Source organism: Anopheles marshallii, chromosome 3, assembly GCF_943734725.1.
Source record: "Anopheles marshallii chromosome 3, idAnoMarsDA_429_01, whole genome shotgun sequence".
NCBI classification, from domain to species: Eukaryota; Metazoa; Arthropoda; class Insecta; order Diptera; family Culicidae; genus Anopheles; species Anopheles marshallii.
In genome coordinates this window covers 17,544,838-17,557,166 of record NC_071327.1, presented here as the reverse complement: position 1 = coordinate 17,557,166, position 12,329 = coordinate 17,544,838, and the positions used below count along the sequence as shown (strand labels likewise).

Here is a 12,329-nt window from a genome sequence, read left to right as displayed (position 1 = left end):
GAATTTCGATTCGGCTGCAGCGCCATAAACCGCGGCACAACCCCCGGCAGTGTTCCACGCGTTGGAAGCGGTTTGGAAAATAAATCCCACCACGTACGAACGCGAGACAGCGGTCCACGAGATATTCGAGATCTTCTATGAGTCAGCTTTGGGATGTTGCTCCCGTTGTACGTACGGGGAAGAACTGGGTACAGATTGAGTTAAGGATAGGTTCGTTGCACTGGTTCTTTAGCGTTGCTGCCTCTCAATCAGATTTACTGTTGCCGTCTATTTAGGTGATAGCAAACACACTCTGGCCAAACGCTCTTCGGTGGCGTTTCACTGCTTCGTATTAAAATGTCTCACTGCTCAACAAGCCCGTCAGTGTGGTTGAAATTAACCTCCCATCGATCGACTTCAGGTACTGGCGTGTGCTAGGTATGCTAGACTGAAACACGCATAGACCCACCAGTGGCGCATTAGAGCGTACGAGGGCCAACAGCTAATCTGTCGATTCTCATCTGCCCACGCTGGACTCCCACCTGGGATCTAACGGGGGGCTTCACCATTCCGCAAACAGTTCAGGTACGAGCGAGACCTCGTAGTGACTTAGCGAGCGCGCCACTACCGTCATTCGAACACCGCCAAGAGGACAAAGTCTCAGGGCTAAGGGGTTCACAAAGGCAAAGATTTTAAATATGCACACAAACTATAAATGAAAGCTGCTTCCTACCTTCCTGACGACAGTGCCCATATGTTCATTGGTAGGAGACCGAGATCCGATGCCGACACAGTCCCTTTCGACTGATGGCAGAAACCTGTACGCGTATTGTAATGTTCGATCAATCTTGTGACGGATACCCCATCAAGTTACGAAGCTGCGAAGGTGGCCAACAAAATGAGTGTACCCGAGAACAAACCAATGAACGATCCTATCTCGTTCTTCCCTTTGAACTACATCCTCCACAGCAACAACAACAGCAAACAGTGCAGGAACTCCCGAATTTGGGTGAAAATTAAGGCTTGTACAATAGAAACACATTAGTTGCAAAGACAATGAATAATGAGCGCATTAAGCGAGCCTGATGAACGAAACGTTCGGAAACATGTGCGTATTAGTTTTGGGGTGATTGTGGTCAGCGCGCGCGGATGACGCTTGGTAGCTGGCCCCATTTTACGGTCGCCTACATAGGCTGTGGTTTTGGAGAACCGTCCAAGGACTAAAGTTAGCTCGCACTTGTGTTTACCTGTGACGATGCTTGGTGCAATAGTGGGCAAAGCATTCGCGCAGTGGAACATTTCTTTCGAACCACCACCTACACTTTCTTTTATTATAAAATCACAAATTCTTTCCCGAAAATTGAGGTGAAGAAGCTCATAAGAAACGTGACATAAAATTATTTTAGCAACATTTACATTAAAAGTTGTATAGATAATATTATTCAGTTAAAACCCGTTTGAATAACGATTGCACGCACCGTTGCATTTCCAAATCGATGAAAACTTCAATTGCCTCCACGCGACTGAGTAAGTATGCGACTGTTTTTTTTGCCCTCGAACATCGAGCCGGCTGTCAAAACCGGCTTGTTGCAGTTGTCAAACATTTGCATCATTTTTGTTAATAATTTTGCATTTTGTGTCGCCCAGTGAATAAACAAAGTATTGCTCATTTTCACAAGTTTAGAAAAGCTTCAATTCAACCAAAATGGTCGTCCGAGAGTATAACGAAGAGATGAAGTACATCGAACGGCTATCGCCGAACAGCTTCCTGATTAAAAAAGGCTTCCAATCGAACATGAACGTGGAAGGCGTATTCTATGCCAATAGTCGGCTGGAAAAGCTAATGTTCGACGAGCTGCGCAACGCCTGCCGACCTGGGATGATTGGTGGATTTCTTCCCGGAGTTAAACAGATAGCGAACGTGGCCGCTTTACCAGGAATTGTTGGACGGTAATACAATATTTAGCTGGAGATTTTTCAGAAAGCACTGACCTAACCACTGTGTTATGTTTGATGAATACTTCCAGTTCCGTCGGTCTTCCGGATATTCATTCCGGTTATGGGTTTGCAATCGGTAACATGGCGGCATTCGATATGAGCGATCCGACCTCAATTGTTTCACCCGGTGGTGTCGGATTCGACATCAATTGTGGTGTTCGTTTGCTGCGAACTAATCTGTTCGAAAAGGATGTACAACCGGTGAAGGAACAGCTTGCTCAAAGTCTCTTCGACCACATTCCCGTAGGTGTTGGATCGAAGGGTATCATTCCCATGAACGCGCATGATCTGGAGGAAGCCCTGGAAATGGGCATGGATTGGTCGCTGCGTGAGGGATACGTTTGGGCCGAAGATAAGGAGCACTGCGAAGAATACGGCCGCATGTTGAATGCCGACCCGGGCAAGGTTAGCCTGCGGGCGAAGAAACGTGGTCTGCCACAGCTCGGTACATTAGGCGCCGGTAATCATTATGCTGAAATACAGGTGGTGGAAGAAATTTACGATAAATACGCCGCTAGCAAAATGGGCATCGAAGAGCTCGGACAAATTTGCGTCATGATTCACTCGGGAAGCCGTGGTTTTGGCCATCAGGTAGCAACCGATGCGCTGGTTGAGATGGAAAAGGCCATGAAGCGGGACAAGATTGAAACAAACGATCGGCAGCTGGCGTGTGCGCGTATCAATAGCCCGGAAGGTCAAAACTATCTGAAAGCCATGTCGGCAGCTGCCAACTTTGCCTGGGTGAACCGCAGCTCAATGACGTTCCTTACAAGGCAAGCGTTTGCGAAACAATTCAACACCACGCCGGACGATTTGGATATGCACGTTATCTACGATGTTTCGCACAACGTTGCCAAAATGGAGGAACACATGGTGAATGGTAGACCGAAGCAACTGCTCGTTCACCGGAAAGGATCGACTCGTGCATTCCCACCACATCATCCGCTAATTCCAGTGGATTATCAGCTTACCGGTCAACCGGTGCTTGTCGGTGGATCGATGGGCACGTGCAGCTTCGTGCTGACGGGTACCGAAACGGGCATGGTGGAAACATTCGGTTCGACATGTCACGGTGCCGGTCGCAGTCTGTCCCGTGCCAAATCGCGCCGAAATCTCGACTACAAGGACGTTCTGCGGGATCTGGAAGAGAAAGGCATTTCGATTCGTGTCGCATCACCGAAGCTGGTGCAGGAGGAAGCACCGGATTCGTACAAGGATGTTCGGGATGTGGTTCAAACTTGCCACGATGTAGGTATAAGCAATAAATCAATCAAACTACGTCCGATTGCTGTTATTAAAGGTTAAGAAAAAACTTGAACGCATTCATTGACGTGCTGTGAATACCGGGTTTTCTAATAAAATAATTTTTCGTTCTATAATAATCAGTAAAGAAAATGTCTGGTATTTTTATCCTCCCAAGTAATACCACGCGGTGGTAGGTCACTGTAATATTTACAAGGGTGGCTTGGATGACATTCCACAGTGGGTAACTCTGTCAGTGCGTGAACAATTTTCCATTTTTAAATAGTTCAAACCACAACAAATTATATACGAATTGTAAAACTCCTTTCCATAAAGAATTACAATTTCAATAAAAACAAATTTTTCATAAATTGATTACATTAAATGTCAATCTTCTTGTCCACCTAAGCGCCCCGAATTGCCTTGTTGATTCATTGTATTATTTTTTTTGTTGCTTACGGGAGGGATTGAACGACAGAACGCTAAAAAAAGGTTTCACGGCAATCCAAAACCCCCATTTCGCGTGAGCTGGCTCGTCTTTTCGTCGCGTTCGAACATTCCGGCCGTGTGAAATAGCTTCCCAGTGCAAGTACGCAAACGAATTCTACCTGTAGTCGGTTTTAGTTCACCCAGGAAAAGGTGTTATTTGTACCGAATCCAATCTGAACGTAACCCCCCGATTTCGTGGCTAGGTGGTTTCTGTGAGTGATACTTGCTGCAAAGTGAACAACCCAGTGAAGAAACCGATTCCCGAGCGTGTCGATCACCCACAGGGTGGGTTATTAATTTGCGACTGTGTCGTTCAGCTTTGGCCTTATCAGAATCTTAGTCCGCGGAGAGGGACCACACACTTTTCAGGTGCAGAGAATGATGTAAAGTGAATGTCCTCCTGAAGCGGTCGGTGGGTGGGTGAATAGTTTGGCGGGGTGGAACAAAACACAAACACATATCCCCCGTACACAAACACGCTCGCCATTCACTGGTTGCATGCGTGTTTATTTTCTAGCCAAAGGGCTCCACGGGACAGGAAAGTTCACCGCTGTCCCGAAATCAGTGCATTCCCGCAAACGATCGAGTGCGTGGTGTTGAACGAGAAGAAAGTGATTTTTAGTGTGATGCTAAACAGCAATATAGAGGTGCTAAAAAGGTTGCCTTGATCGAATCATCTAGGAGGCCAGCGGCCTCACTATGGGCAGTAACAGCAGCTCCCAAAATATGGGACACTTCAGCTGCCCAGTGACGTGCACTCATTATCAAACACTATCAACTGCTCAAGAATAGATCCGCGCACGGTTAGCAGGAAGGCACCGAAACGTCGCAGAATAAACGATCGTAATCGGTGTCGCGCAACGGCACACGGCTCTTTAAACCACCGCATTCATTAGCCCACCTCGCTTAACCCTAATCCTAGCAACCGGCTACAAGTGTAGCCCTAGCGTTTTTATTCACTTATAACTTTTTTTTTACTAATCAAAGCTATTCAAAACTTGGAATATGTGTTAAATTCATCGTATTTTGCCAAGAAATGCATGTAAGGCATTCCTGGCAACCGGGCTACCAGGGATATCCCACAACTTTAAAGTCCAATATCTTTTTAATGTGTCATCCGATTTGGATGTTATATTAGAACAAAAAAAAACTAGAGCTCAATAGAAGCTAAATAGCATCAAAACGACTGAAAGCTGAAACACAACCAAAAGAGATTTAAAAACATAAACGGTTTACTTATTTTTTGTTCCAACGTACATCATCCAAATCGGACTAGACATTAAAACGTTATTCGAATTTAAAGTTGTTGACTATAACGGTAACCCGGTTCCCAGGAATAGGGTGTTTTTTTTTTTTGGTTGCCAGGAATAGGGTTAAAGTACCTGCACCCGGTAAAGTGATATCGGTGAAACTACAAAACGATTAAAGAAAAATCTTCTCCACACCGGAAGTGTTGTCGGTCGTCGTCGACCGGCTATCGGCAAATATGAAGCAACTGGCCACATAACAGTGAACCCGGTTTTTGTTTTGCGGCACTCGACATCCCATCCGACGTAGCGAACGTGCGCCCAACCTCGCTCACCATCATCTTCCGACGTAGCAGCTGTGTTGTCCGGTTTTAACACATCACCTCCCGTTGACGCGATTGTCCCAAAGTTCGACATGGGCGTGTGCCTTTGTAAGGACAAGGTCGACGAAGGCTTCATCGATGATAGCAGCCGGGATTCGTACGCACCGAACGGCAGCGATACGGGCCGACTGGCGGGTGGTGGTGGAAGCGGCGGTACCGGAAGTGGCGTTGTCGGTGGTTCGGGCGGACAGAATGGACACCACCACATCCGGCACTATTCCCGGTCCGATCGGCAGGTTTCACTCTCCGACACGGTGGACATGCTGGTGAACGAAACGCTCGAAATCATCGGTTCGATTGTGGACAAGTAAGTGTGTTGTTACGACAAAGAAAAAAAAAAGGCATAAACCTTCGAAAAGGGCAATCGGACAGCGAGGAGTGGTGGTGGTGGCATAAATGAGTGTGTGCCCCCGTAAATGAGTATAATTATCGAATGGCGCTTCAAGCATCGCCCGTCGCTTCAACGACGTTTCCGTTTTTGTGGACTTGTTTTTTTTTTTTTAGCTGTTGCACGATCGATCGAGCGACCACCCTTAGCGGAATCGTTGATTTAAGCAATTCAAAATGGTGCGACAAAGGTGCGACCAGGGGGTGATTACTCACGCACCGCTGTTATCCGAGCTCCGTTGACCTTTGGCCCCTTGCGAACGATAATCCTTGCTGTTTGGGGGGCGGAAATGAATCGATCTGTAAGCGTGTGTTGAACACCGTTCATAGCTGGCTTCTAGTGTTTCACTTGTGCTGTTTGTAAGGCTTAGTCGTTTAGTCACCGAGCATTGCGTAAGGGTGTCCTTCAAACACGTGTGCCTTCAGGTGGCAGTAAATCCGGCCCAGTGTCCGATGGTAACGCACACGGAACAATCTTAACATTCAATCAGTTCAGATCCGCTATATAAAACACTTTAAATCACTCATGAATCATCGGTCGGTGTAAAAGAATTAGAATTAGCAACACCCAATTATGTTCTGTCCTTTAAAAGCGCTTTTCCTTGGGTGCGAAACAGGTCATTCGCTGATTTCGACACAGCGATTTATTATTTTAATTGTTTCTAATTTGCATAAAATGCACGATCATTCGCCTTTTACTGCCCTTGAATCTTGAAATCTCCACTTTTTTTTGCGACCAACCACCAACCGTTTATTTTCTTGCTGCCTAATCGGCTCTCACACTGTGATATTAATTTCATTTTGCTTTACATTCGTTGATAAGCGCATTGTTCGCACAAGAGTAGCGTAACACGCCGCCAAGGGCCGTAACACTAACGTCCAGCCCGTAGGCGAACGATAACGCCATGAAAATAGTTGGTTGAATACAGGCAGTCCTCGAGAATCGCGGTTTTTGGAAACAGCGGTTAAGTTAGTTTATAGCACAAATTCTAAGCAAAAAGGTGACAAATTAGACGAAAAAAATTAGCTTCCTTTGTCATATAAAACATTTGTTTTTAATTTATTTAATGTGTTCCTTCAAAAAGTCGCATGATTTGCTGAAAAAATTAAGTGCAGAGAAGGAAGCCAACTATCTAACTTTGAAGTATAAACGGTTTTACTCCCGGATTCGACATACGCGGAAATTCGAGACATGCGGATTTTTCCCGGGTTATTGCGGGCTGTCTGGTATAATAGCATATCTCGGGCACTGCCTGTACTCCTTTTCTTTGTCTTCCTTTCGTTACCGTCTTTCCTCGTCTAACTCCCCTTGCTAACTTTCCTTCCTCTGTCGCTTTGTGTGCTCCTTTTTACGTGTTGGTCTGTAAAGTGTTTTTAGTTAGGATTAAAACTAGTTTGAAATATAATTTTTATATTTCTTGTTACTTTTTATTATTTGTTACTCTATAGCACGTTGTGGCAAACAATCAGTAAATGGCATTTCATTACATTAGTAGTGTGCGTTGTAATGATAAGCGCTTGCGGAATAAAACCGGCCCACATTAGTAACCATTCGTCGTCAGAAGCGTATATTTTTCACACTGGCAAAGACGAACGAGAGCCACACGTGTCTTTCTTTCGCACATCAAACTATTCGTCTGCATTCATTAATGTTCCCGTTGGACAGAGAGCCCCCTAGTAGAGGGAAAACTCCGATGCGATTCTCACTCAGGAAATTTACTACAATAACTTCACTCCAGCTGCCACGATGCCAGCTTTAAGGCTTTAAGCAATTATGATATATCTTCCATTGTCTGTTTTGCGACAAATTTGGAACAACATGGTGCGAACTTGAACGAGAGCAACGTCCTCTCTTTCCAGTGCTAATTGAATGCCAGCACTGCGATACGGATTCCGACGATATTACAAACTTTGGCGATGAATTCATCATTTGTGTTTTATTCCGTTTGGTCGTATCAAACGTTTATGGCTTTCAAAGCAAGGCAAATTTCATCACAACCAATCGGCAACTTTGTCACCGGCAGCAAGTTGGCTCAATAATCCACTCGCCGGACACTCGCTTCCCTGGTGTAGCACCTTGAACGGCGATGTTGTTGTCGTTTGCGGAGTAAAAACCCATCAGCATAAGCCCAGCCCGACGGGCTGTGCCCGGGTGCACGAGACGATAAGCAAATTAGGGTAAGTAGGGAACCAAAATCCGGACACGAAGGATACCAATTCCAACACCGAAACGCCACGAATATGGTGCACGCAAACACGCGTATCGCATTACGAAATGGGAAGGAAACTTTGCGGCACACCGCTGTTCGAATCCCCGCGTCTGGAGAAGCACTGCGAAACGGAGGCCAAACGGTCCTGCACTGATGGCTTTAATTAATTTGCACACGAAACCTTTTGTGCGGAGATTTTCTCTCACACCGCCGGCAGGCAGGCGCACCATTTAGGGTTGAGGGGTCATGTGGGAATTTGGGACGAAGTAGAATGTTGACTTTGTTTTAAGTGATGTGTTGATATGTTTATTAAATAGTAACCATTTGGGATTGGAAGAAAAGTACGCATTTTTGCGAACGATGAAACATATTTGCTTTACGTAGTGTGAGCAGCTTTAATATATTTGCCATTATTAATCATTTGCTGTTTTAAAATGACGTAAAAGCTCATTACAGCGTAAGGGTATATTAAAGAACTAATGAGCCGTATGACATTCACTAAATTGTGCACGCGGGGTTATCTTAACTTAAAATCTCAACTTACGCAAGGGTTAGTTAAAGAGGACGCGCCTCTGAGATTTGGATTTTGTCCAAAACTGGTGAAGCCCTCTTTGCCGCGTTCGAGAAGAAGATGCACAGAATGTTGTTTGACCCCGTATGTGTGGAAGGACAATGGAGGAGTCGACACAATGACGCTCCCTACGAACTGTGCGATGAACTCACTGTCGTGCAGCGGACTAGACCCGGACGAGACTCCGGTGGCTTACGGATTCCCTTGCGAATGCATATATATTGATTAGGTTAAAAGATTTCGTTTCACCCGCAAATCATCACGGTTTTGCCCAAAATTAGGCAACACATTCAACAGGTGAAACTCAAATAAGTTATGTCGTTCATTTGGCGGTGGTACCCGCTCATAATGTTATACTCTGAGCTGCTTCGATCATGGGCAATGTCCATCGAATCAGTGAATAAACTTTCCAAGTAACTCATATTGAAAAAAAACAGAAGAACCAGAATAGATACAGCTTACAGCTTTTGTCACATTGGTTGATCTTATCGGTAAGCAGTTGGCATGAAATTCGTATCAACGTATGATAGCGTTTTCTTATCGTTGCAGACACCTTCGATGACGAACTGTGCGATGATGATCCACCATCGGGATATTGCCTGTTCGCGAACACGACGTTAGCCACCTTATACTGTACACACCGACATTGCGCGGTTGCTGATAAAATGTGCCCAGCGGGTGGGACATGCCCGTTGTCTGTTAACCTCAAAGCACAGCGAAACGTGCCCTTTAATCCACCAAAATCGTGCTTGCTGTACGCTGCTTTGTATTTGTTTGCCCGCATGTTTTGCGTCGACACAGGTCGATGCGAGGAAAATTCGCTTGGTCGCGTACACGGTGTAAATACAACGACACCTTCCCGATTCCACGGCTGCTTCGTGCGATGCACCGTGGTGTGACTGTCAAGTTAAAAAGGAGCGTTTTTAATCAAATTTTAGTGAGCGTTTCAAAGCGCAAGAAAGCTCCATTAGGGATGGAGTAGAATGTAATAAGATAATTCAATGGTATTTGTTAAAATTCTGTCGTCAAACACGAACCACCCCCCACGCAGCACGAACATGATTAAGGGAACTCCACAATGTTCCGGAGGGCGGGTGGGAAAACATCCCTAGCGTGGGAAAAAAACATCGTTCACAAAACACAGCACCATGTACAAAACAAACGGATGCATATCGATGCGAATGCAGCTTGAAACAAGGCGTGCATGCATGCCAATCACTGGCAGGGCGGCATGCATGTCAGATTTGGATCGTGCGCGCGGCCCACTCGTCTTTCCCTCGAGTGTGTGCGCCGGGTGAGTGATTACATTGCTCGCCCGTCGGAGAAAGAAGAAAAGCCGGGATGACCGAAGTGGCGCCCGCTGTTGACCCTGGGCGTTCGCTAGTAGTTGCCGTTCAGGACTGTGTATTGATTCAACACTTGAGCTAGGTGTTGGCAGCAGTACCCAATCCTGCCCAAGGACGTTCGTCTAGCGGCAGGATGCTTTCGAAAGCGTTGGGTTTACTTGCATTTTTTAATATCACTTGAAGCAATGGTGTTGGTTTTCATACCAAAAGTAATACCATTTTTATTGGTTATGCTGACTTCTGAATCCTTCAAGTTATTCTACAGAACAGACCGTTTTCTACTGAACAGATAGACAAAGAGAATAGAGTAGTATCGGCTATGAAGAATTCGACTCCGGAATCAGCACCGGAATATGAAATCTCAAAGATTCATAAATTCTCAAAAAATTTCTCAAAGATTAATGATTCGTGATTGCGTCAATGCCACTTTGCATTGCCCTCATCGGCGTTCGTAAACGTTACAGGTTGACGTAAAGTTTCACTCGTTCATTGCGCGTTTTTGAAGCTATTAATATTAAAATTACCAAAAAGTTAAATGTAATTGTGTATAGTATAAATATGATATTTTTGACAATTTTCATTTGGAGTCGAAATCCAGCCACAGATTTTCCGATTTTCCCTCACCTGTAGCTCACATATCGACTAAAGTTTACTTTCCACAATATAACTTTTAATTCCTTTTCTTTTTTGACAGTGAACCGGAAACACCTAGCTCGATGGTGATGCTGCACGACATAACGGACAAACCTTCCGGTTGGATACAGCTGGTAAAATCGTTAATACGTGTCATACCGCTCGACAACCCGATGGGCCCAAGCGTCATCACGCTGCTGCTGGACGACAGTCCGCTTCCGTCGAAAGAGTCCGTGCTAGAGGTGGCCGATATGATAACACGTTCGATTCGGCGCACACCGAAGCGTGAGCGTAACATGTGCATCATTCTCGGCTTCCTTGCGGAACGACTTGCCGGTCCGTGCAGTATATCGGCCCTGTCGGAGGTAACGCTGGGATATTTGCTGGGAAATTTGGTAAGGTTTTGTTTATACAGAAAACAATAACAAAAAAAACAGTTTGATGTAGACTAAACCGTTGCTCTGCTTCGCTAGGACGAAGGAATCCATCCCGATGTGATGTTGTTCTCGCTGATTGCGCTGGAGAAATTTGCACAAACGAGTGAAAACAAGAGCACGATAAGGGTAAGCATGAGAACAATCTGTTGCCTGTTGAATGTGTACTAAAGTATAATGTGTACATCTTTTATTGTAGCGAAAATTAGCGCTCTATCCGGACAATCCTTTGTTGCGCCTCGAGAGACATATCGCGAGTACCGATTACACCATGCGTCAGGTCGGGTTTTGTGCTCAGTGGTGCTTAGACAACTATTGTAAGTGGTCCGAAAATAATCCTTATCTTTTTTGCAAAACATATTACACTCATTGGTGCATTTGCCTGTCTCCATCTCCCCTTCTAGTCCTGATCGAAGGTCGGCAATACTCATACGAGGTAGCGGATGTTGGTAACGTAAATGTGATGCTCAACACGCGAGATGTCAGCGAGTACCTGAAAATATCGGCCGATGGACTGACGGCTCGGTGCGATGCATACTCGTTCGAGAGTGTCCGGTGTACCTATCAGGTTAATGCCGGTTGCTGGTACTATGAGGTGCTGATCATGACACCGGGCGTCATGCAGATTGGCTGGGCGACGAAGGATTCCAACTTTCTGAGCCACGAAGGTTACGGCATCGGGGACGATGCGTACTCGATCGCGTTCGATGGCTGCCGGAAGCTGATCTGGCATAAAGCGAAACCGATGCAGCACAATCTGAACGTATGGTCCGGTGGTTCCATACTGGGTTGCCTGCTGGATCTTGATGCACGGGAAGTGATCTTCAGTTTGGACGGTGTCGAGTGTGAGGTGCTCCGGCAGCTGTTTGAATCGGGCGGTGCAATCGATGGGTTTTTCGCTGCGGCCTCGTTCATGTCGTTCCAGCAATGTCGCTTCAACTTCGGCTCTACGCCGTTTGTCCATCCGCCCAAAAACCGGACGTTTATGAGCTTTAACGGTCATGCCGTGTTAAGTGAGCAAGATAAGGTAAGCTAGCGAGTAGTGCACGATCATAGCAACGAACTTGAATGCAAATCATTACTCTCCCGCCCGTTTCCAAATAGATTGTTCTACCGCGCCATCTCTTCCTGGAACAACTACGCAAGTTGAGCGTGCGGGAAGATTCCTGTACGCTTTGCTTCGATATGAAGGCAACGATACGGATCGAACCCTGTCAGCACCGAGGTTTCTGTACGAACTGTGCCGCATTGCTGCAGTTCTGTCCGATGTGCCGGGCAGAAATCGTTGGCACGGTACAGGAGGAATCGGCTCCAGAGGGCACAAGTCCGGGACAGTCGGAAGCTAACGAAGCAGGTGATACAACAAACAGCACTAAACCAAACAGCAACCCCGAAGAACAACTACAATAA

The 12,329-nt window shown here is 45.9% G+C and overlaps 2 protein-coding genes across 2 annotated transcripts; both read left to right on the top strand.

The window, feature by feature from the left end:
* The first annotated feature begins 1,684 nt into the window (after positions 1–1,684).
* LOC128715339 (RNA-splicing ligase RtcB homolog) lies at positions 1,685–3,282 on the top strand. The gene is made up of 2 exons (XM_053810222.1): positions 1,685–1,929; positions 2,007–3,282. The coding sequence occupies exons 1-2, from the start codon at positions 1,685–1,687 to the stop codon at positions 3,280–3,282; spliced, it is 1,521 nt and encodes a 506-aa protein (XP_053666197.1).
* A 2,088-nt stretch (positions 3,283–5,370) lies between these two features.
* Positions 5,371–12,329, top strand: LOC128714460 (RING finger and SPRY domain-containing protein 1-like). The gene is made up of 6 exons (XM_053809334.1): positions 5,371–5,645; positions 10,547–10,880; positions 10,959–11,048; positions 11,119–11,236; positions 11,324–11,946; positions 12,024–12,329. Exons 1-6 carry the CDS (start codon positions 5,371–5,373, stop codon positions 12,327–12,329), a joined length of 1,746 nt encoding a protein of 581 aa, XP_053665309.1.